Below are 26,079 nucleotides of genomic sequence, written 5' to 3'. Positions count from 1 at the left end.
ATTTTTAATCTTTTAAAAAAATCATTTATTTGCAAATATTTCGTTGGGAAAACCAACCACTCAACATGTCTGAAGCAATCTATCAATAACAGTAAACAAAAGTAGTACTTAAGAATATGGACAGGCATGGTGGCTTACTCTTGTAATCACAGTAATTGGGAGGTAGAAGCCCAATGATCAGGAACTCAATGTCGTCCTCAGCTCCTTGAGTTGGAAGAAGCCAGCTTTCGCTACATGAGACCTTGCTTCAGAAATTTGAGGAAAAAAAACAAAAACAAACAAACAAAAAAAAAAAGGACGGGGGCTGGAGAGATGGCTCAGTGGTTAAGAGCACTGGCTGCTCTTCCAGAGGACCTGAGTTCAATTCCCAGCAATCACATGGTGGCTCACAACTGTCTGTAACTCCAGTTTCAGGGGATCTGAAGCCCTCATACCAATGTCCATAAAATAAAATTAAATAAACTTTATAAAAAATAGAGTCCTTTGGATTTACGGGAAAAATGACGATAATTGTGATTAGAGCAATATATACACAGAAGTAGCACAAAGTGATGGTGGCAGAGCAGAGGATGAAACCCTAACTGACACCCCTTTAAAAGCAGCCACAGGCTGGGGTGCTCTGTCGAAGAATGCTTGTTCAACATGGGTTGGATCACTGAACTCGGAAAAACAGAAGCTAACCTCAGGTTGTAGCAGATGTGAAGTGGCAGGAGAAAAAACTTTCAGGGAAACTTGAGAGACAGGAATCCACAGACAGGAGATGTGGAGTTTGGATAGACTCAGTGAAGTTTAAAATCATATCTTTATTATTATTTTTAGATCAGCGATGTGTCTTCTGGTCATAGTCAAATTATAATTGACCAATTATTAGTGAGACTAGCACTTATTACCTACAAGTCAATTGGCGTGAAATGGAGGAGACTATGAAATGAAATACTCGAGGAGTCATTAGTGTAGCAGTTTAAAACCAAAGTAGAAGCATTATTGAGTAATATCCTTTTAAAAAAATTTTATTGTATGCATTTATTGTCAGCAGCATTAGGAACCTTACACTTTCTCAAGGGTGCCAGTGCCCCCAATGGCAAGATCAGATTGCTCTTTCATGGTAAAACATTTAATGTCCCTGATAAACTAAGCACTTCGTCACATGCGTGGAATTCCAACACCCCAGAGACAGAGGCAGATTTGATCCAAATGTGAGGCCAGCTTGGTCTGCAAATCAAGTTGAATGCTAGCCAAGACTACTCAGTGACACCCTGTCTCAAAACAAATAACACCCATAGAAGTACATAAGTTTCCTTTGATGGAACCAAAGACATTGGGGTAATAGGAATTTGGGCACTAAAGCAGCAAGAACACAACCACCTCTAGCACTGCTCCAGAGTGATGAAATATAACTGGTGTCTATGCGGAGTCTGTTTCCGTAGAGCAGTGGCTCTCAGCCTTCCCAACGCTGCCACCCTTTAATATAGTTTGTCATGGAGGGGTGACCCTAACCACAAAATTATTTTTGTTGCTATTTTGTAACTGTAATTTTGCTACTGTTATTAATCATAATATAAATATCTGTTTTCCAGTGGTCTTAGGTAACCCGTGAAAGGGTCATTCAAAGCCCCCTAAGGGGTTCAGACTCACATGTAGAAGGAGCTGCGGGCCACTTTCCACCACCCAGCTCCTGGCCACTGGCTAGCTTATGCCCTGAAATAATTACATGGAAACTGTATTCTTTTAAACACTGCCTGGCTCATTAGTTTTAGCCTCTTATTGGCTAACTCTCATATCTTGATTAACCCATTTCTAATAATCTGTGTAGCACCATGAGGTGGTCGCTTACCGGGAAAGATTCGGCATGTCTGACCTGGCGGCTGGCTCCATGATGTCTGTCTGAGGCATCTGCCTCATTGCCTTCTTCCTCCCAGAATTCAGTTCTGTCTACTCCACCCACCTACGGGCTGTCCTACAAAGGTCAAGGCAGTTTCTTTATTAACCAATGAAAGTAACACATAGACAGATGACTCTCCTCCATCATTCACAGGCTGAGAACTGCTGCTGTAGATTGACTGGTTAAAGTGGCTGCCTGTGGAATAGATGGATGATTGTATATCCATGAAGAAAGAGAGCTACCTTTCACTAAAGACCTTTTGGTCTTGTTTACTTTCTTTAACCTTGTGCATGAGAACATAAAGACATGAGATGGCAGAGAGTTCCTAAGAAACTTTATTCTTTGTTCCAAAACAGCCTGCACAGAGATGGCAGTAACTGATAAAGGTAAAGCAGAGAATGAAACCTGTAAGGGTTTTCTCAAAAATCATCGTGGACTAGGGATTTGGCTCGGTGGTCAAATGGCTGCCTAGCATGTGGCACTGGGGGAAAACAACACAACTGGGCATGGTAGGCTGTGTATGCTGCTAATTTTAGCACTGGAGATATGATTCAAAGTTTAATCTGGACTACATAGTGAGGCCCAGTCTAAAAAAAAAAAAAACAACCCAAACTCAAAAAAAAAAAAAAACCAATAACAACAAAAACAAAATGAAAAGCAAGCAGGCATTTAGGTAAAAAGATAAGAGGACTGGAGGATGTAGTTCAGTTGGTCAAGTACTCATCTAGCAGCATGGAACCTTCATTTAACCCCTAGGATCCATAAACCTGGAAGCCCAACACTGGGGAGATAGAGGCAAGAGGATTGGGAGTTTTGGTTTTTCGAGACGGGGTTTCTCTGTTTAGTTTTGGAGTCTCTCCTAGAACTCACTCTGTAGGCTAGGCTAGCCTTGACCTCACAGAGGCCTGCCTCTGCCTCCTGAGTGCTGGGATTAAAAGTGCATTACCACCCAATGAGGATCCAGAAATTTAAGGTCACTTTTAGCTATGTGGGAAGTCTCAGGTCAGTCAGGCTGCAGGAGACACTGTCTCAAAAACCAAACAAGGTGTGGTGGTGCAAGCCTTTAAACCCAGAATGAAGTAGAGACAAATGGATCTCTGTGAACTTGAGGTCAGCCTGGTCTACACAGTGAGTTACAAACCCACATAGAGATATACACACAATTGAAAATAAAATCTTTTAACTTTAGTATTTTATGGGTGTATGTATTTTGCTTGTGTGTCTGGCACAAATACATGCTTGGTGACTTTGGAGGTGAGAAGCGGGCTTTGGATCCCCTAAGAGTGGAGTTATTGACAGTTGTGAGCTGCCTGGGAATTGAACCCAGGTCCTCTGTAAGAGCCACAAGTGCTCTTAACCACTGAGCCAACTCTCCAGCTTCAAAATAAAGTCTTTAAAACAAAGGAAGCCTGAGGGAATGGTCAGAAACTTGAAATAAAAAGTATAATTCAGCAAAGGTGAATGCAATGACAATATCATCCTTATATGTATAGGACAAACGGCTTCGTAGCAAAGAAACGAACTCTCTGGAAATGTCAGTCTATTGTGAAATCAATTTTTGTGAATTTGGGATATCCAAAAAGTAATTTTCAAAACTCTTTGGGAAGTACAAATTAGTCATTTAAGAAGGAGGGATTTAACGTGAACTCCTGTGTTTTCTACCCTTTTCAGACAGAGGTAATTGTTAATTCTGTATTCAAGTATAATCTTAAAAGCGGACGTGTGTCACAGTCAATTCTTAGAAAAGCAGGACCTGAAATGGAATGGGAACTTCACGAGGCTAAACTGACTTCAGATTGCCAGACGGTACTGGTCACAAAAGGATTTAAATTGTCGTGTCAGTATGTGTTCCATGTGGTATGGCAACACGATAACAAACACCAGGTAAGTTCAAAATCTGTTTATGTTTGTATAATTGCAGAGTCTAGGCGGTTTGTTTCCATTGTTTCATTATGTTTGTAAGCTATTATCAGATGATATATCCCTGTTAGGAAACACACCTATGCCTGACTGAAAGGCTGAGCAAGTATGGTTGCCCCAAGTTCTCTTAAGTTTGACTTGACATGTCTAAGTGTACACACTGCACATGGGCACTGAAACATCTGAACCCTTCTGTCTGTGCACCAGTTTGCTCCACAATTCACGATGACCTGCTCTGTCTTTCCCTGGTGAGGTGGGATTCAGCCTTTCCATATTTCCTTTCACAGGTTAAATTCCAGTCTAATCTATTACCTGGTCTCTTCTGACTGTGCCTATAGTGGATATTGACTCTTAGCCAACTCCTCCCCCAAAACACAAAAATTAAAGAATAGATGGAGGTCATTCAGATGTAGAGATGCTTAATCCCTTTTTGTTTTGGTTTTTTGGTTTTTTTTTTGAGATTGTGACTATCTTTACATAGCTGAACTCATAGAGATCTACCTGCCTCTGCCTCCCGAGAGTTGGAATTAAAGGTGTATACCACCACTACACTGACTGTTTTTTGTTTTTATTTTTGAGATAAAGTTTCACTGTAGTCCAGGCTATTCTAAAACTCATGGGAATCCTCCTGCATCTGCCTCCTGAGTGCCAGCATTATAAGCCATCACACCTAGAATGCGAGTGTGTGTGTATATGTGCCCATGAGTTTGCGGAGTGTGTGTGTGTGTGTGTGTGTGTGTATTCTGTACTATGTCTTGTTCTCTGTGAGAGAGTTCTCTAATCCTAGATTGGCCCTCCAATCATTCTCTATGCTTATCTTTCCAAGGTTCTCAAGGTTCTTCCACAGACAACGTTCCTGTCTGTATGTAGTAATTCAGTGTAATATGGAAAAGTTGATAGAGGGTTAGTCGACATTGTGGTCCACTTTTTTTTAAATCCCAACATTTGGGAGGCAGAGGTAGACAGTCCTCTGTGAGTTTGAAGCTACATACTCTACTCTAGCCACGGTGCCTTAGTGAGACTTTGTCCTTAAAAAAAAAAAAAAAAGGAAAAAGAAAAGTTGATGGAAGTTTAAATCTGCCAGGCTATTGGCACTTCTCCAGGAGAAGGTACACAGTAGACTTAATCATGGTGAAGGACCACTCTTTGCCTCATTTAGTCTCCATCTCCTTCTAAACTGCCAGGGACTCTGTTGACTTGGGAGTGGCCGGTGAGTGGCACACTGACGCTTGGCTCCCTAAGATGGGGAGAACAATCAAGGCTGTATAAATGGGAGAGAGTACAGTGCTCAGATGCACTAGGTAGCGTTTAGTTGCCTCAGTTTCTTATTTTAGACTCAAAGGTTGATCTTGAACTTGTATTTATCTTACAGATATTAAAAGACGCAATGAAGAATTGTCTGAAAGAATGCCTTCAACTATATGTAGATTCCATTTCTTTTCCTGCCCTCGGGACAGGAGGGATTGGTATGGAGGGCAGTTCAGCAGCAAGGGTAATGTTAGATGAAATTTTAACATTTGCCAAAGAGTACCCGAATAAATCACTGACTGTAAGGATTGTGATATTTCCAGCAGATAAGGAGACATACAAGGTGAGTTTGCTTCTTGGAAATGTCTTACAATTCATTCATTCACCAATGTCTAATTAATATCTTTAGTCTAAGAGGCTAGGTTAGGATCCCACATGTGGTGGGATTCTAACTCGGTAAAGTTTAATTTCTGCAAATTACTCACCCTTGACCAAATGTCACCCTGAGCAAAGTTCACCCCAATCAAAGTCATGCTCACAATTTGCTTTTCTCTTTTCCTGTTGTGTTTATTCTCTCTGTTCCGCAAAGGTAAGCAACCTATTTTTGGTATGGGATGATCTTTCTTCACTTTGTCCCTCCTCTCCTCCTCCTTCTTTGGGGTATTTCTTTCTATATTTTATTTGTTTGTTTGTATTTTTAAGACAGGGTTTCTCTGTGTTACAATCTTAGCTGTCCTGGAACAAGCTCTTGTAGACTAGTTTGGCCTCCAACTCACAGAGATCTGCCTGCCTCTGCCTCCTGAGTGCAGTGATGAAAGGCATGCACCACCACCACCCGGCTCTCTTTGTGATATTTCTTGATGGCTTTTGTCCTGGATAGAGCTGAGTATCTATAAAAGTATAAAGAGCAATAGATGGTTATTTAGCAAATATTTCTTGTGTATTAACCTAAGCCAGGCATTTTGTCTTAGAGTAAGAAACAGCTCTGCAAAATACACTGTTGGCACCTCTCAGGTCAGGTGTTCATCACTAGTGGACAGAGCTGGAAGGATACTGCCACAGCTTGCCCTTTGGCTCCACCTCTTAGATCAAGTGTTCATCTGTTGACGGGGGCTGCTTGTTTGTTCCTGGTCACCTAGACCCAAAATAATCACTCAGAAACTATATTAATTACAACATTGCTTGACCAATAGCTTAAGCTTCTTTCTAGCTACCTTTTACATCTTAAAACAACCCATTTCTATTAATCTGTGCATCACCACAAGGTTGTGCCTTACTGGCAAGGTTCCAGCATCTGTCTCCAGTGGCAGCTATATGGTGTTTCACTAACTCCACCTACTCTATCTGTCTGTCTATCTATCTGTCTATCTATCTATCTATCTATCTATCTATCTATCTATCTTTCAGCCTGGCTATATTCTGTTAAGCCATTGGCTGAAAACTTTTTTATTAACCAATTGCTATAAAACATATTCACAGCATACATCACCTCCCACATCACCTCTCCTTTTCTGTCTAAATTAAAAGGTTTTAACTTTAACATAGTAAAATTGCATATGACAAAACAGATATCAAGCAATAATTACAGTTACAATACTTATATCTACTTTATCTTTTATCATAACTAGGGAAAATATAACTATCTAGTCTTCAATTCCATCAAAGACTCCAGAAGGATATATTACCTAAGTAAATAGGAAGTATATTGTAAGTAATTTCCAAAACTCTAGAACTTACAGGGACATCTAGCTGCCTGGACAGTCACCCAAAGTTCTTCTGTAACATTGTGGGCACCCATCTTCAACCTATTGGCCCATAGTATCAGGCAGTCTTTTCCATGAAGCAAGAAATTTCAAAGAACAGTTACACCTATATTAGCAGTGTGTCAGTCACTTTCTTTTGTGTTCTGCAGAATGTCTGGCAGGCCCTTTCATGAAGCAGGAACCCCAAAGGACTGTCTCACCTTCTTTAGGTAACTTCAGCAGTGACTTTTCTATGGGTCCTGCAAGTCCAGTCAAGCAGTTCAGGCAAGAACAGTTTCTTGTCCAAATGGCTAACAAGCTCCATGAGGAGCCTCTTTGATGTCCATCTTCCTCTTGAAGTAGATTGGTGCTGCCAGAAGCAGACTTGTCTCATTGTCATGAAAAATCCTAAGTTCTTAAAACATTTTAAATGCCATATGCGTAGGTCTTTGAAAGGTTTGAAGATTATAGATATAACTGAAATATATCTCTATATATCTAGAAAACCTACCTGACTACAAGCTTGATTATTATAGATGACTACCTATTAACCTGTATTTCTTAATTATACATTACATTTTAAATGAGCTGTAAAACCAATACTTTAATTAAGAACAGAAATATACATATAACAAAACTGACCTAAAATTTGTATCAATAGACCAAGATTCATACCAATGCAAAGTAATCATCTCTATAGCATATCCCCCTTTAAATGTAAATAAACTTTTATAAATAATATTTGTGAATTTGGTTATAGTTCTCTCCAAACTGCTTCCTGATTTTTGTTGGATGAAGTAATTTTTGGGGGGTGTTCACAGCGACCTTTCGGGAGGCCTTGGTCCATCAAACCATATTAGTCTGGAAGGAATCCACTAGTTCTCATCTTCTGTGAAACAAAAGCAGAACCTCTTTTCCAAAGCAACAAATCTTTAGACCCAAATTTTGAAGTGAAGATACCTTTAAAATACATTTGTTGGTTTAGCTTAGCAGCCCAGGAAATGTCTCTCTGTACTTAGCTCCTTCACAGTCAAAAAATTCAAAGAAAACACAATAATATGCATAATCCAGACTCTCTGTGTATAGTCCATCTTTATGTGGCTTATTTTTATTACTCTATTACTTTTTCTACAAGTTTAATATTTATCTTATTATCTTTACTCCTTGAATCTATGCCTGTCTGTACTCTTTTATATTACTTTTGCTGTTTCTTTAAAGACTTTCTTTTTATAACTGTCTATGCTCTTTTTCCTCTCTTTTTCAAGCCTTGTACATTTATCCAACACTGTGACCCATTTAGAGGTCTTTTTCATCTGAATTTGTCTTTATTGTGTGTGCATCTTAATTATTTTCTAACCAGGAAATAATTGTTTTAAGCTCCTAAGTGGGTGTAGCTAGGACCAACTCCTTGGCATGGTCTGCTTGCTTCGCCCAGTCCAACATGGTGAAGGCATGTTCACTGCCTATGAGAGCCATGTACATTGCCCTAGTTCCAGATATACAGTGGGTCTATGTCACACCATTAAGCAGTTTGAACAGCTGCTCATAAACCCTTTTTAAATGCTCCGTAGCCAGATCTCCTGAAAGAGTCAGAGCCATTTTTGTGGTGGCAAACCAGGAAGCTGCTGGTTCTTTTCTTCTTTTTTTTTTTTTTTTTTTTTTTGGTTTTTTGAGACAGGGTTTCTCTGTGGTTTTGGAGCCTGTCCTGGAACTAGCTCTTGTAGACCAGGCTGGTCTCGAACTCACAGAGATCCACCTGCCTCTGCCTCCCAAGTGCTGGGATTAAAGGTGTGTGCCACCACCGTTCAGCTAGGAAGCTGCTGTTTTTAAAGATGCTGCACAGCCTTCCTTGCCAAGGCTGAGCCAGGAAGACCTGTTGTAAAGGAGTTGCAGCAAGCCAGAAAACAGAGCAAGAAGCTGCATTGATCTCTTTGTTTTGTCTAGAATTCCTTCCCAAACTCTCTCAGGTTTAAAGTGGATTTAGCTGGCACATATGACATGCCATTCTGTTGATGGAGGCAGCTCGTTCATTCCTGGCCACCTAGACCTGAAATAATCACTCAGAAACTATATTAATTACAACACTGCTTGGCCAATAGCTTAAGTTTCTTTGTAGCTAGCTCTGACACTTTAAATTAACCCATGTCGGGCTGGAGAGATGGCTCAGAGGTTAAGAACACTGACTGCTCTTCAAAAGGTCCTGAGTTCAATTCCCAGCAACCACATAGTGGCTTACAACTATCTATAATGAGATCTGGTGCCCTCTTCTGGCATGTGAGGATACATGGAAGGAATGTTGTATACATAATAAATAAATAAATCTTAAAAAAATAAATTAACCCATGTCTATTAATCTGTGCACTACTACAAGGTCGTGGCTTACTGGCAAGGTTCTAGCATCTGTTTCTGGCATCTACGTGGCATCTGACTAACTCAGCCTACTCTATATTTCTTTCAGCCTGTCTATACTCTGTTAAGACATTGACCAAAAGCAGCTTCTTTATTAACCAATGGCAATAAAACATATTTGCAGCATACATCACCTCCTACTTCATTCATCACTAGTGAGCAGAGCTGGAAGAACTCTGTTTGCCACACCTTGCCCTTTGGCTCCACCTCTCAGTTTTTCATCACATTTCAGTTAAAGCTTTCCCTAAGTGTTTCTACCCTTGCAACATCTCCCGACTTCTAAGATGAACTATGAAAGAGCTGACTTGTTTTGTATATGGCCTCTTTTACAGTCTGTTTATTAGTGGATAATGTTAGTTCATTTGCTTTATTTCCAAGTTCTTGGTTGGGTATGACAGGGAATAACCCTGTCTTAACCTCTCCAGGTAATTAAATGTGGTTAGTTTAAGGGATTTGTTCTGTTTTTTGTTGTTGTTTTTTTTTTGTCATCCCCCCCCGGGGGGGGGGGGCGTCTAGAAGCTGCAAATACCATTTATAAAGGAAATTTTTTGTTTTTGTTTTTTGAGACAGGGTTTCTCTGTAGCTTTAGCGCCTGTCCTGGAACTAGCTCTTATAGACCAGGCTGATCTCAAACTCACAGAGATCTACCTACCTGCCTTGCTGTAACTCCTTTACAACAAGTCTTCCTGACTCAGCCTTGGCAAGGAAGGCTGTGCAGCATCTTTAAAAACAAGTGCTGGGATTAAAGGCGTGCGCCACCACTGCCCAGCTAGAAATGTTTTAAAGAAAATTATTTTTTTAGTTTGGTCTGGTGGCGCATGCTTTTAATTCTAGCACTCAGGAGGCAGAGGCAGGTGGATCTCTGAATGAGTTTAAGGACAACTTAGTCTACAGAGAGTTTTTCCAGGACAACCAGGGCTACACAGAGAAATCCTGTCTCTACCAACCCCTCAAAAAAAGAGGATCTCTGAGTTCCAGGCCATCCAAGGCTACATTGTGAGCCATAGTGAGACAGTGAGAACCTGTCCAAACATACACACACACACACACACACACATTTTTGAAGTACAGATAAAGCAAAATCTAGTCTTTATCTCATCAATATTATCATTTTTCAACAAGGTTAATTATTGCTACTGTATCACCTTTGAAGAAGAAAGGTATTGGATAATGTCTCTTTTCCTGTAGACCATCTTGTAACAATAATTACCATATCTAACATATATTGATATTCATTATGAGTCAGATCCAATTTTAAGTACTTTACAATAATTAACTCATATAAAACAGTTTGGTGTCCTCATACTGTTTAGAAGTGATCTATATTTTTATTTGAGCTTTAATTCAGTACCTACAATAATACCTATTGAATGGATGAATGCTTACGTTTTGCCTAAATCCTGCCAGGTTTTAGTTTTATTTTTACCTATTTTCTTTTCTCAGATGTTCTAATACAGTGACCTTGTGACCTTTAATACAGTCCTCATGTTGTGGTGACCCTCAACTGTAGTGAGGAGACGAGCAGGCCTGCTTTACATCCTGCCCGGCTTCCGCATGGTTAGCTTTACACCCAAAATAACAACACACAAACTGTATTCATTTAAACACTGTCTGGCCCATTAGTTTCAGCCTCTTATTGGCTAATTCTCACATCTTGATTAACCCATTTCTATTAAATGTGTAGCACCATGAGGTGGTGGCTTACCGGGAAGATTCTAACCTGCGTCCATCTCGGAGAGGAGAGCTATGGCGTCTGCCTCACTTCCCTTCTTCCCAGGATTCTGTTCTGTCTACTCTGCTTACCTAATTTTTGGCCCTATCAAAAGGCCAAGGCAATCTCTTTATTAACCAATGAAAGTAACACATAGACAGAAGGCCCACCTATATCACCCAGCCATAAAATTATTTCTTTTTTATTTCGAAACTGTAGTTTTGCTACTGTTGTGACTCATAATGTAGATATCTGATATCTCCACAGGTTGAGAACCACTGGTGTAGTAGCTCATAGTGCTCATGTTATTCTCTTGGGCTGTCCAAACCCTGCTTGTGGCCTAAGGACTGTGCGAGAGTGCTGTGGTGTGTGCAGGCAGAGATTTTTATTGGAACACTGTCCTCCCTGTTATGACTGCTTTGCTCTGCTCATTCTAGGATTTTTGTGCTGAAATGACGAAGAGGTCCAGTGAGCTGAGTCTCAGCAACAGCAGTGGTGAGTGAGAAATTAAGAGTCCTACAGGCATCAGGGTGGGGGCAGGAGACTCGGGAGTTCAGGTCATTCTCATTAGATAGCAAGTCTGAGGCCATCCTGCGCTACATGAAAGAAAGGTGGGATGCCTGCCCATATATTCTGATTATAGATTCTGATTCAGCAACTCTGGTTTAGGGTCAAGCAGATCTCTTTAAGAACCGTCTACTTGATTTCACCGCTGAGCTAGGTTTTGGATTCCAGGGATTGATGGATTAAACAAATATTGAACGGTATATGCTAGTGGTATTAATTTTGTCTCAGACTTCCACTCCTTCACTGGAATGTGAGTGGACTGGGGTGGAATGTTTAATGGCTCAGTTGTGCTGCAAGTACAGAAGGGTAACTCTGTCACGAGTCTTGGGAGTCTTAGGAGCCTATATAGATTGGTCTGTAAAGTGAGGATGATCACGATAGGTGACTACGAACCGGTGAGATGTGCAATCAGGTGAGAGCACCTGCTGCCAAGCCTGTTGGCCAGAGTTCAAGTCCAGAACCCACTTGGTAGGAGAAAACTGACTCTCACAAATTGTCCTTTGACCTCTAAATGTATACCATAGTACATGTGACAGATATGCACATTCACAGAGAGAAAGGGAGAACAATCATGAACTGTAATTTAAATAAATAATAGACAATATATTGATAATTTCCAATTATCAAAAAATGTTTTGTAAATTAAAATTACAAAGCATTAAACCAATTCCAGGAGACAAATAAAAGGGGCACATGGTCAGACTCCTCGGGTAGAGTAGAAGAGGGAAAGATTCCTTCAGGCTGGGGGTGAACAAGAATGGCTGCACGGACAAGAATGAGTCTAAGGTGAGCTTGGGATGCGAAGATTGCCATTGGCCAGCAGTGGAAGGAGAGTGAGCTTGGGATGGGAAGATTGCCATTGGCCAGCAGTGGAGGGAGAGTGAGCTTGGGATGGGAAGATTGCCATTGGCCAGCAGTGGAGGGAGAGGGCAGCACTTGAGATAAATCAAACCAGTAGGAGCCAACAAATAAATTTTGGGAATCCACATGGAATATAGAGGAACAGAAAAGGGATGGAGTTCTAGGTAACGCTAACTCAAAAAGGGGATGTAAAAGTTCTATATGTCATCAAACTGAAGCACAGAGACAAGGATTGTTGTAGTAATAAGAGCGGTGGCGGGGCTGCGTTCCCAGCACCCCGGCCGCCTGCTCGGCTAGCTTATGCCCCGAAATAATTACACGGACACTGTATTCTTTTAAGCACTGCTTGGCCCATTCTCTTCTAGGCTAATTCTCACATATTAATTTAGCCCATTTCTAATCATCTGTGTGTGGCACCGCAAGGTGCGCTTACCAGGAAGATTCTAGCCTATGTCCATCCTGGGTCGGAGCTTCATCGCGTGTGTCTGCCAGGGAGCAGGGCATGGCGTCTCTGCTGAGGCGTCTGCTCCGGAGAGAGCTGTGGAGTCTCTGACCTCACTTCCTCTTCCTCCCAGCGTTTTGTTCTGTTTACTCCACCTACCTATGTCCTAACCAATAAAATGGGCCAGGGCAGTTCCTTTATTAGCCAATGACCTTCCTCCATCAGATTGTGATTAAGTCAGTAGTTCTTGAAAATATTTGTAAAGAAATTAGAAACCACAGGAAAATAATTACCATTCAGCATGTTTGATACGGATTGTCTTCGATTGTCAAGGAAAGATTAAACTAGCCAGGGATAAAGAGAAGCACACATTCGTTAGGAATATTTATATAATAAATAGTTAATTGAATGCATTTTAGTGCTTAGAAAAGTTGCCCTTAGTGATTTGAACAATTTTGTTGTCTGAAGTAATTCTTCTCTCCTAATAATGATGGCTCAAGAAAGTACCACTATGTATGGTTTTTGTGTCTTTCCAGAAAGTAAATTCCCAAATAAGTATTTAAAACAGCAAGAAGTATACTCCTATTAAAATTCCCCTTTCACTTCTGTTGTCTTAGACATTGGCCCTTATTTCAACTCAGCTCCCTTGCTCCTTCCTTCTAGTGCTGCCCTGTTGCTTCCCAGAGCTCCTGGTACCTCCCAGCTGTGACGTCAGTAAAAAGATAGATACTGACTACCTACCCAGGTGTCCTTATTTAAAAGTTCAATTATGGGAGGAGAGAGGCATTTTGCCCTCAGAGGCCAGAGATCTCTCTGGAGCTAGAGTTAAAGGTGGTTGTGAGCTGCCTGATGTGGGTGGTAGGAATTGAACTTGGATCCTCTTCACCACTGAGCCATCTTTCCAGCCCCTACTCTGTTTGTGAATCACTATTGGAAAGTTGTGTGATTTTAGGGTCAGATGCACCCACCCACTAGCTTGGTGGACATGATTAACTAGTCCTACAACCATGCCCAAGTTACTCAACAACTCTGGGAATTTTAAGTGCCATCAATTGTACAATGAACTAAATAGTTCCTGTCTCAAAGGGTTGCATGGCTTAAATAAAATAATATATTTAAAGCCCTTAGAACAATGTCTAGAGTAGTTCTCAAATTGCTTTGTCTCCCCTCAGAATATGTTTCTGTGACTCAGGTAAAGGTAATTTCTTTTCATAAGTACAGTAATATTCTATTATTGAAGGGCATCAGGTTATTTCCATTGGGCAGTTAGTTCCAATGTGAACATATAAGATGGCTTGGTGGGAAAAGTGCTTGCTACCGAGCCTGAACACCTGAAGAAATGTTCTCTCTCTGTCTCTCTTCTCTCTCTCTCAGCTGTTTTTAAAAAGAACAAAATGTGGGCTTTGTAAAAGTTTTTGGTTTTAACTTACGTAAGAATGCTGTTCCCAATTTTATGTCATAGGTATTTAGGAATTCTAGTTGTTCTATAGATTTCTCACTTGATATTGTTAAACTGCCAAATTCTTGCCCAACTTGTGGGTGATGGTGCATTTCTCTAATTGCAGTCAAGATAAGCATCTTTTTACATAGGTATAAGCCATGCTTGCTTTCCTGTGGAATATTTTGCCTAACTGCCTACCAATTTGCTACTTTTTTTTTTTTTAATGTGCATCAGTGTTTTGCCTGCATGTGTGTCTGTGTGAGGGAACCAAAGTTACAGACAGTAACTTGTGAGCTGCCAGATGGTGCTCAGACTTGAATCTGGGTCCTCTGGAAGAGCAGCCAGTGCTCTTAACTGCTGAGCCACTCTCCAGCCCCTTGCTACCTTTTTTAAAAGTTAAGGTGATAATTAGTTCTTTGAGAATTACATACAGTGCATTTGCCCTAATTCTCTCCTGACTCTTCCCAGAGCCACCATCTATTTTATTTTTGAGACAGGCTCTCACATTGCCCAGGTTGACCTCAAAACCTTCATATATTCATGATCCTTTTGGCCTCACCTCTCAAGTGTGGGTATTACAAGTACATGTTACCAGCCTCAACCTCAGCTTTTCTTTCTTTTTTCCCCTCAAGGCAGGGTTTCTCTGTGTGGCTCGGGATGTCCTAGAACTCACTTTGTAGACCATGCTGACCTCAAACTCAGAGATTTGACTGCCCCTGCCTCCTGAGTGCTGGGATTAAAGGTGTGCGCCACCACTGCCTGGACAGTTTTTGTTTTTAAAAAAATAAATTTTATTCCTCGAATTCTGTAGCTTTAGGTGTTTGATTTTAAGTCTGGTAGGAACAAGAGGCTAAGGATATGCCACTTGGCAGGTGAGAATAGGTAAACTTACTTATGAATTGACAAATCACACACAGCAGAGGGTAGATACAATAAATCCATTGTCTTCTAAGCTAGCTGGTGTGTTTATAAGGAGGCCGGCCATGAGCTAGCTGTTCATGTAGACTTCCTTTATAGCTTTTACAGATAGGTCTTAGCTGCTGTTGGTGACAGTGGCGGTGACAGCCTTGGGGCCAACAGTGGCTGTGATGTTCTGTACTATTTAAAAACCCACCAGCCTTCTATAATTGTTTTTGATAGTCGTTTCAGTCCCACAGCGGATCAGAGGGGAGCAGAGACATGGACTTGAAGCTGGATCCCCTGCCATCAGTCTGATGTGTGTAAAAGTGGAAGAGATGTGTGAGGCAAAAGAATGGATTGAAAGGTTGCTGACTTCTGAGGACTGCCACATCATTGAGAACAACCACATTCTCTACTTTGGGAAAAAAGAGCATGACAGGCTGTCTCAGCTCCAGATAACCTCAGGAGTCTCCATCTCAGAGACTGTCAGTCCACAAAAGGCCACTCTGGAGATTAGGGGTGCCCAGACTGACCTAATTGAAGCCGTCATACATATTGAAGGCATGCTGTGTGAAGTTCAGGAAGAAGTGGCAAGAAAAAAGGGGAAAAGTCTTCAGGGCTTGTTAGGTGAGTAATTGCATATCAAGGTCAAAGCTCTTGCTAGGCATCGTGGAGCCCAACTTTCAGCCCAGCACCTTCAAGGTGTATCTGTGCGAGTTCCAGGCCAGTCAGGGCTATGTACTGTGACTATATCAACATAAATAAAATTAAAAGAGGAAAAAGAGTTTCTTAAATTCAAGTAAGTGTTCTTCTGACTAAGGGATGAAGGATGTTGGTGTTGGCAGTGTTTTTGCTAAGTCAGGGCAAAGATTTCCGCAGAGAGAAGAGATGGAACAGAAGCAGAAATGAGAAAACCAGTGACCCCTGATCCCCCAAAGCCAGGTGTAATCCCAGCACATGGGAGACGAGACAGGAGAATCAGGTAGTCTTTGATAAGTTGTGTTTTGTCTTTCTACTGTCAGAACTGTTGATTGATAAATAGAAGCACATTCCATTGGATTTACTTGCGATGACTTGGATTGTCTTAAGAGGTAATTATACAGAAAGCCTAAAGTAAGACCTGCTAGAGCCATGGGGCGAAAAAAATCAAAACCCAAAACACCACAAAACCCAACATGCTCAATTGTGCAGATGGAGCATTAAATGTAGATATGTTCTATCTTATTACTTACCTTGAGTTTCATTACATTTATATATTGCTGGCAGCATTTCATTCTCTAAAATTGCTATTTTGAACTCTGTCACCAACAAAAGGACTCACTGGTATGGTGAGATATATACCCCACTACATCTCAGTTAGTGTGATTAAACTCATTAGAGTAACTGTGGGCACTTGGGCCAACAGAGACCCTTTGTGAGTCCTACAGCCAACCAAGCTATTGTCTCATTCAAAATGCCACTTTGATGGCCAGCAAGATGGCTCAGTAGGTAAAGGCATTTGCCGTCTAACCTGAGTTCAATCCCTAGGACTCATGTGGTGTAAAAGAACCACCTTCCATAAGCTGCCTTCTCTTCCATACCCATGGGGACCAGCACATACCCACATCTACACAAACAAATAAATGTGATTTATAAAACAAATTAAGTGGAATTAAGTGGAAAAGTGTAATTAATGCTCCCCTTCCTATTTTTGAAGTCTCAGGACCCAACTCACCAAGAACAAATTCATCACGCATCCATTTCACCCCATAACTTAGTGTATCATAGTTTAGAACAGCTTTAGGGCAGAGGGTCAGCCTCTGCAGCCCCAGGAGGCTCAGCTCAGCTGTCCTTCCCAGTATGAAAATCAGGGATAGGAGTAATGACAGAGAAAGATTTCATCAGTTCACATTGGGAAGAGGAAGCAATAAAGGGTCCCAGCACCTCCCATTTCCTCTTCTGATTGATGTGAGTTTTAGGTTTAATTAAAGGATGAATTGGGGACTGGTGACATGGCTCAGCAATTAAGAGCACTTGATTTCGAGTTTCAGAGGACCTGGGTTTGGTTTACAAACATTTACATGGTCACTAACAATCTATTAACTCCAGTTCTAGAGTATCTGATGCTCTCTTCTGGTCTCTGCATGCACTGCATACACACGTTGCACAAATAATGCATGCAGGCAAACACCCATGCACATAAAATGAAAATAAATCTTAAAAAAAACTTTTTGAGGGTAGGCAGAGAAAGCAAGCAGTCCTTGTCAAGGCTTTTCCCGTCCATCATTACCTCAGCTCAGGGTTCCACAAGATGGTCTCATAAATTGATAATTTTTAAGCACAGTCATCTATGGTGGGGGACTAACCTGGACTCCATAAGATCTGTCTCCATCACAGACAGCTGTTCTAATCATGGAAGTGGCCTGTCCTGCCTGGAAGGCCTTGTGGTCCCTGGACTCCAAGGTAACTAAAGGTTTAAGTGCTTTCAATCTTAAAATAGGTTAAATAGACTGACACTCCTTATTAACAGATACGCCTATGCACTTAGGCCTGAAGTAAAAGAGATGTGCAGGCAGAGGTGGCAGGCTTCCGCCTTGTTTTAGATACGTACCAGGGCCCAGTGAAGAGCAGAAACAGCTCCTGGGTGCCTGGTGCAGCTCTTCCTGCGTGCTCTAAACAGCAGGAGCACATGCTTTCAAAGGGCCGACCTTCCACATTTTTTTTTTTTTTTTTTTTTTTTTTTTTGGTTTTTCGAGACAGGGTTTCTCTGTAGCTTTGGAGCCTGTCCTGGAACTAGCTCTGCAGACCAGGCTGGTCTCAAACTCACAGAGATTCGCCTGCCTCTGCCTCCCGAGTGCTGGGATTAAAGGCGTGCGCCACCACCGCCCGGCGACCTTCCACATTTTTAGATTTCCTTTTCACAAGGCAGTTGTTTCTCTGTACAGCCCTGGCTGTCCCAGAACTCGCTCTGTAGATCAGGCTGGCCTTGAACTCAGAGATCCGTCTGCCTCTGCCTCTCAAGGGCATGTGCTACCACTGCCCAGCAAGAAATTGTTTAATCAAATCTCCTCAAGGTTTTGTCTTACTCATTTTTAGGACAGTGGACCGATCAGCAAGAAATACTGGATGAAATGGAGGATTTTCACACATATCTTCGTTACCCAGTACCTTTATCTCAGGAACTTGAGGACCGAAAGAGACAGTTTGAGAAGTGTGGCCTGTGGGTTGTGAAGGTATACGTAATCAAGGGAGGCTCTGGTTCACTTCGCTATTGATTGGTTCTATAGCCAAAATAAAAATTCACCTGCCAAGGACTCTCAGGCAGGTAGCAGGTCAGTCACCTGGGGCCTGAGTAAGACCGGGTGAGAATTCAGGCCTGAGGGTGTAGCTGGAATCAGGAGGTAGAAATGATGTCAAGATCTACAGAGCCAGAGAATCAAGATTCATGAGCAGATGGTCTACCTGTCAGTGACCACAACAGTGGAAAGTACATTAGTGCTTAGTCCACTGTGCTACAATTGTTTACCTACTGTTATCTCACAAACCGTTAGCTTCAATGGGACATGTACTATGTCAGCATTGTTGGTCATTTCAGCACTAGTGACTGGCACATACTTATTACACAGTGGATTTGCTGTGTGTAGCAGGCTATACCTGCCTGGTATGTGTATGCTGTTGAAATAAAGAGGCTTCTCCAGTGAAAGTATCTCAACAAGGCAAACTTGACTTCTAATTAGCAGGGTGTGCTACTTAGAAAGTGGAAGAGCAGGAAGACTGGTGGGAGTTCTAGGTTTACATCTAACACAGGGGCGACTGTGTCCTTCCCCATTGACTGGGGGCTCATCCACAATCTCTCTCTCAGTTGTCTAGCTGTAAAAGAAACCATGAAAAGGAAATGAAGGAAAGGGGGTGGGGGCATGTCAGTGCCTAAACTACCTGAACTCTGACAATCTGATGTTTCTAACATGTGGAGGCCAGAGAACCTTGGCTGTTGTCCTTCCTTAGGACATCTTCCACAGCTCCCCTTGCTTTTGAGACAAGGCCTGTGGTGGTTCAAGTGAGAATGGCCCTCATAGGCCCACGTGTTTGAATAATTGGTCTCTGGTTAGTGGAACTAACCAGAAGGAAGTGTTAGTGGGTGTGAGCTTACTGGAGGAGGTGTATCACTGGGGGTGAACTTTGAGGTTTCAAAAGTCCATGCCAGGCTGAGTGTCTCACTCTGCCCTCTGTGTATGAACTGGGGTGTAGAGCTCTCAGCTACTGCTCTCACCTGTCTGCTTCTTGCTATGATGATCATGGACTAATCCTCTAAAACTGTAAGCGAGCCCCCAGTTAAGTGCTTTCTTTTATCAGTTGGCCTTGGTTATGGTGTCTCTTCACAGCACTAGAACAGTGACTAAGGCGGATCTCTCACTTTTACTTGGAACTAAGTAGGCTAGGTTGTCTAGCTAGTGAGCCCCAGGGACCTGCTCCCTCCCCAGTGCTGGGATTACAAGATCATGACACAATGTTTGGCTTTTTAAAATGTAGATTCTGGGGATAGAACTCAGGTCCTCATACTTTCAAACCAAGCACTTTACCATTTCCGAATTTCTGGAACTGAGCCATTTCTGAAGCCTGTGATTTTTGTTGTTACTTTTTTTTTTTTTTTTTTGAGACAGAGTCTCATATAGCCCAGACTAGCTTCATACTTGCTGTGTAGTTGAGACTGTCCTTAATCCCTTTCTGATCCTCCTGACTCCTTTTCAGGGATTGTAGGCATACAACTAACTTTATTAAATGCACTTACTGAAAAGGGGGTAGATTTTGGAGAGAAGCCAAATTAGGAGAGAGTTAAAAAGCAAAATGCACGTATTCCATGAACATCACACATGTAGTTTCCAAATAGTACAGCAGACAATTTAAAGTAGCTGTTTTTCAGACCAATTCAGTTCTTCTTTTCTTATAGGTGGCACAGATACAAAATAGTGTGCTCAAGAATGCCTTCCAAGAGAAGAAGAAAATGATGGAAGGGAGAACACTGAGGGGATCTGGGAGCCAAAGGTTGTTCCAACAGGTCCCCTATCAGTTTTGCAATGTGGTATGCAGAGTCGGCTTTCACAGACTGTACACAACACCTTGTGGTAGGTATTGGCCTCATCGTCGGGGCTCATCCTCAGGGCTGCCTGCATGGGCAGGACAAGCAGACATCAGAGTATGGCTGTGGGGAGGGATCCTTTGCCACTGGCCTTTAGAGGTGAAGTCTTTTGGAAATGGTTGCTATTTTATCCTTTGTTGGTGGGTGATACTTGATGCAAGTGTGAACAGCAGGATCTGTGGTCCAGGTTTAATCTCATTCTTGTCTGTGTTCTGTCTGCATAGAGCACCTTGAAGTGTCACTGCTTTGCCCTTTTCATTTCAACACAATTATCAGAACCAACCCCATTCCTTAGTTTGAAGCATATTTACTTACATTTAAGAAACTTGTTTTGCACCCACCCCTGGTTTGTTGTTTTTGTATTGTTTTGTTTGTCCTGCCTGACCTGTAATTCAGAGTTCTGCCTGCTGCTCCCTTCCCTCCCTAGTAAACCAGGATTAATGGCAAGTACCACCATGCCTAGCCCTTTCTTCCTCTATCTCCTGTGAATGAATCAGGTATAGTCTTGCAGGTGAAGTGCCCTCTCTGTCATTAGCTAATGCTATGTAAAGGATTTGGAAAAGTGTAGTAATGGCTCCCATTTTGAAAGAGGAGAGGAAAAACACAGAACAGTTACTTATCTTGTGCTGCTCGATAGGAATAGGGAGCATTGCTCAGTCAGGGAAAATTCTCCCTTACAGCCTAACCAGTCACCTAACCAGGTGACTGACTTTGCATTGCCTCACAGGCTGGAACATGCTCAGATTCTTAGCCAGATTATAATTTCCAGCAATATAATACCTTTAAATGTTCAGCAAGATCCGTGGTTAAGAGCACTTGTTCCTCTAGTAGAGGACCCAGGTTTGATTCCCAGGACCCACATGTGGTTCACAACCATCTGTAACTCTAGTTCCGGGGGATTTGATGCCCTCTTCTGAACTACTTGGGCACCAAGCATACATGGTGCATACACATTCATGTAGGCAAAAACACTCACACATAAAATAAAAATGAATAGATCAAAATTTTTAGAGACTGGAGATGGCACTTATTCTTCCACAGGGCCAGGGTTTGATTCCCAGCACCTACATGGTGATGCACAATCATCTATAACTCCAGTCCCAGGTGGATCCAGTGCCCTCTTCTGGTCTCTGTGGGCACTGCATGCACATGGTGTACAAACATACACACAAGCATTCACACACACATACACACAATTAAAAAGTTCAGCAACTAAGAGAACTAATTTGAGGTCAAGCTAATGTCGTCACAGGATCCCTTTTGCAGGTCCTTGGTTACGTCACTAAAACAGTTTTCAAAACGGACTCAGCAGGGAACGCAAAGACTACTTTATTGCAGTGAGAGAAAATAATAGGATAGGCCAGCAAGCTGGAAGTCTATTGGCCTGGCGGAGGGAAGTGGAAACAGAAGGAAGGCTGTACTTGCTGAGCTGCGAGTCAAGAAAGACAGCAGGCAGGCTCAGCAGTGGGAGTCTGTGGCTTCACAGGACACAGTGAGGAGAGGTATGCTTCAGAGAGAGTGATTCGTTCCAACATCAGGATAGACAGGCTTAGGATTTTGATTAGCAAATAAAAAGGGCTGGGGAGTGGGAAGGTTATGGTTTCTGGGTCAGAACTAGTTACATCCCCTTCTTATTAATTTGGTTGTACCAGCTGGAAGAAAGGACTTCAAACTGAGGAAAACTGCTCTAAGAGCATCATGCTTTATTTTCCTGCCGTTTATAGTTTAAAATCTAAACAGAAAAAAACGTTCTCAGTCTTTCAGGTTCTTAGCCTGTAGTTGAAAATAAACCTCAGAAAACTAAACTATGTAAGCTAGAATTTTATGATTTTCTTATGTATTAAAAAACTATATAGGGGGCTGGAGAGATGGCTCAGCGGTTAAGAGCATTGCCTGCTCTTCCACAGGTCCTGAGTTCAATTCCCAGTAACCACGTGGTGGCTCACAACCATCTGTAATGAGGTCTAGTGCCCTCTTCTGGCCTGCAGGCATACACGCAGACAGACTATTGTATACATAATAAAATATATATGAAATATATAAAGTATTATATATAATATTCTACATATTATATATAATACATAAAATTATAAAAAAGCAACTATATATGCATGATTGTTTTATAAGTATATTTGTATATTAAGAGGCTTTGTTCTAAGCTTTATCGCTTTTGTCCTTGAGGCAATATTCAAAAAGAAACTCTTTCAAAGAAATATTTATTTTTAATCTCAGACTATTATTATTTTGGCACTGTATCTTCTATGTTTACAATGCAAGGAGATTGCTTTGTGATGTTTTGAAAACAGAAATGCCACTTATTACTTCACTGTTAACTGTGGCAGCCTCTAGCCACACATGACTGTTGAACATGAGATGTGGCTAATCTGAATTGAAATGTTCTATAAATAAAGTAGATACTGGATTTTGAAACCAATCATAAATGTAAAATATCTCCCTAGTGAATTTTTGAAAGTATACAACTTTTATTTTATTTTTTTTAGTTTTTCGAGACAGGGTTTCTCTGTAGCTTTGGAGCCTGTCCTGGCACTAGCTCTTGTAGACCAGGCTGGCCTCGAACTCAAAGAGATCCGCCTGCCTCTGCCTCCCAAGTGCTGGGATTAAAGGCGTGCGCCACCACCACCCGGCTAGTATACAACTTTTAAAAAGATTTATGTGTAGTAGTGTTTTGCACCATGCCATGTGTTTGCCTGGTACCTCTTGAGGTCAAAAGAGAGGCTGGATTCCCTGGAACTGGAGATATCCAATGGTTGTGAGCCACCATATTTGCTCTGGGAACCTGTCTTAGGGTTTTTATAGGGTAAAGAGATACCAGGACCACAGCAACTCTTATAAAGGAAAACATTTAATTGGGGATGGCTTCCAGTTTTAGAGGTTTGGTCCATTATATCATCATGGCAAGAAGCATGGTAGTATACAGGCAGACATGGTGCTGGAGAAAGAGCTGAGAGTTTTATATATTAATCCACAGGCAGCAGGAGTGTATAGGGTGTAGTTTGAGCATATGTGACCTCAAAGCCCGCCCCCACAGTGACACTTCCTCCAACATAGCCACACATACTCCAACGAAGTCTCTAAATAGTGCCACTCCCTCTGGGCCAAACATTCAAACACATGAGTCTATGGGGGGCCATACCTATTTAAGTCACCACAGATCTGAACTTAGGTCCTCTGAAAAACAAGTGCTCATAACTGTTGTGCCTTCTCTCCAACCCCTGCCCCGCCCCCAGTGAATTATACTATTAACTAGACACTGAAATGACAGTTTGACTCTAATTTGATTTCATTCTTTTTCTCTTTTCTTTCCTCTTTTTAAAACGTGGCCCCTAGAAAACTTAAAGTGGCTTATATGGCTTGGATTGCATTTTACTTTCCAGTGCTGCTCGAGAGCCTATGCCAGCATTTGCTTCAGTATAGAAGGGATAAAGAAGGAAGGAACGGCGACACAGCTTCAAAGTTTTCGCGTGTTCACCTCTACATGAGGTTATTTATTTTCAGTGCTGAGGAGTGACCCACGACTTTGTGATGCTAATACATGCCACTAAGCTGCGTTTAGTTCCTCTACAGTGAAGGGCGACTGAACAGTTTTGGAGGGTTTGGGTTTGCTCGTTTTCATTTCTGTTGTTTTGCTGTTTGAGACAAGGTCTTCCTGTAGAGTCTTTGCTTTAATACTCATTTGAGGCTTCTGTAGCCAGCCAGTGTTTTAAGAACAGACTTCCTTACTGCTGCTAACTGCCTGGTTAATAATGACTTAAGTCAGAATTTGTCTGAATCTTATATTTTCATACTGTAAATGATAATATTATCCAAATTACAGATTAATTTAATATAATTGATATGAAATTGCTTTGAAAGCTGGTGACTTCTGTGTAAATTCTAATGATATATTCTGACATCAAACTATTGTTGATGGTATCAGTGATAGTGTTGGGAGCAACTTAGCATGGAGGTAATTATGTGAAGGTCTGAGAGAAAATACATATTAGCACCCAAATAGACATAATCTATTATAACATATTTTTTTTCTTTTTCAGACCCAGTTTATGGAACCGGCATATATTTCACCAAAAGCCTTAAAAAACTAGCAAACAAAGTCAAGAAAACCTCTAGCACTGATAAATTAATATATGTGTTTGAGGCAGAAGTGCTCACAGGCTCTTTTTGTCAGGGTAATAATTTAAGTATAACCCCACCGCCACTGAGTCCTGGGGCCTTAGATGCTCATGACAGCGTGGTTGACAATGTTTCCAACCCTGAAACCATTGTCGTTTTTAGTGGCACGCAGGCGATGCCCCAGTATTTGTGGATTTGCACACAGGATAGGACATTGTCACAGCATCAGATGTGGGGACAGGATGACTTATCAGAACTAGAGATGGTCTCCTCTCCGCTCTCATGGAGGGAGGTCTCAAATGGCATCCCTGTTTAATCTCTACGTCATTTTAACAGACAGCAGGCTTTGGGTGAATTGAAACAATGACCGTCGGTGACTTGAAGAGTGGCTTGAATATAACAGATTATCTGTTCAGAATGACTGGGTTACTCAAGGCATCTACCACATACTAGCAACTTACTGCCTTCTTCACCTCTGGGCTCGGGATGGACAGATGCCAACTAAAACTTGTTCTTGACTGTCTCTTCTCCTTGACATCCTTCATTTCCTTTCCTATAGGTAACAACAAGAATATTTTACATATAACAAAAGATGTTTTTTTCCTAGTAACTCAAGCCAATTAAAATGATGATAGTATAAAATAGGACAATGGAATGATTTTAGATTTTCTATATGATTTTATAAAGTACTTTGGAAATTCAAATAAATCACCTTTGTCTGAGTAACTGGTTCTGAGTAGTTATGTGTGCAAGGAAATAATGCAAACTGGAAGGGCATCAAAAGACTGCTACTCAGTTTGGATTCAGTGATATCAAACAATGCTACTCAGTGCTGGGTGTGGCTGTGCACACCTTTAGTCTCAGCATGGAGGCAGGGGCAGGGTAGGTCTGGTAGGTCTCTGAGCTCCAGGCCAGCCTGGTTTGCCAGAGAAACCACGTCTAGAAAAACAAAACACCCACCCTCCCCGCTCCAAAAAAAAAAAAAATCCCCCCAAAACCGACCCAAACAAACAAAAATCAATACTGTTCATCCACCATGTGGCTTAATTCACCAAGCATTTACTGATCACTACAAGTGCTTCAGTCACTTTGTGCATGCCACGCAAGACAACTACCCCCCAAACCCTGTACCCTGAATAATCATAAAGGCAGAGATGGACACATGAACAAATATAATTAGGCGTAACTAAAGGAGGATAACAGTCTTTGAAAAAATTTAAGTGAGAACAGGGCAAATGAGTCAAGGACTGGGAGGAAGCTTCCAAAAGAAACAGTAACAACAAGGTAAAGTGGAGGCAGAGCGGGAAGTGTGTTTTAGGCAAAGAATATAGCTCTTATAAAAATTGAATCCACCTCTACTGGGCCCAGACTTAACTTTAAGATGCTATTTGTAACAGACTAATTTCATGTTTGCCTTTTGATGTAAAAAGATGTCCCCTGAAGGCAGTTTATGAAGTATTAATGGAAAAGTCAACAGAATAAAAAATACTCAACCCTTGGGCTGGAGAGATAGTTTTGCTCTTCCAGAGGTCCTGAGTTCAAGTCCCAACAACCACATGGTGGCTCACAAACATCTGTAATGAGATCTGGTGCCCTCTTCTGGCTATCTGCAGTCATACATGCAACAGAACACTTTAAATCTTAAATCTTTAAAAAAAAAAATACTCAACAGAAACATATTATTTTATTACTTGTTTTGTTGAGAGGTT

The 26,079-nt window shown here is 41.5% G+C and overlaps 1 protein-coding gene across 2 annotated transcripts in view; it reads left to right on the top strand.

Moving 5' to 3' along the window:
- Parp9 (poly(ADP-ribose) polymerase family member 9) overlaps window positions 1-25,166 on the top strand; it is a 41,106-nt gene extending 15,940 nt beyond the window's left edge. The window contains exons 6-12 of one of the 2 annotated variants that reach the window (XM_041673244.1): window positions 3,554-3,766; window positions 5,175-5,393; window positions 11,350-11,407; window positions 15,364-15,750; window positions 18,199-18,335; window positions 20,051-20,225; window positions 24,292-25,166. In XM_041673244.1, the coding sequence (XP_041529178.1) occupies window positions 3,554-3,766; window positions 5,175-5,393; window positions 11,350-11,407; window positions 15,364-15,750; window positions 18,199-18,335; window positions 20,051-20,225; window positions 24,292-24,686 (1,584 nt within the window). In that variant the 3' untranslated portion in view covers window positions 24,687-25,166. The remainder of the gene's footprint in view (window positions 1-3,553; window positions 3,767-5,174; window positions 5,394-11,349; window positions 11,408-15,363; window positions 15,751-18,198; window positions 18,336-20,050; window positions 20,226-24,291) is intronic. The other variant, XM_041673245.1, reaches the window with a different exon arrangement.
- The last annotated feature ends 913 nt before the right edge of the window (window positions 25,167-26,079 follow it).

This window comes from Microtus oregoni, unplaced genomic scaffold, assembly GCF_018167655.1.
Source record: "Microtus oregoni isolate MIOR12 unplaced genomic scaffold, Mior012 000023F_ref0000262, whole genome shotgun sequence".
Classification (NCBI taxonomy): domain Eukaryota; kingdom Metazoa; phylum Chordata; class Mammalia; order Rodentia; family Cricetidae; genus Microtus; species Microtus oregoni.
Note: the sequence above shows the minus strand (reverse complement) of the source record. Positions and strands in the feature narration are given on the sequence as shown.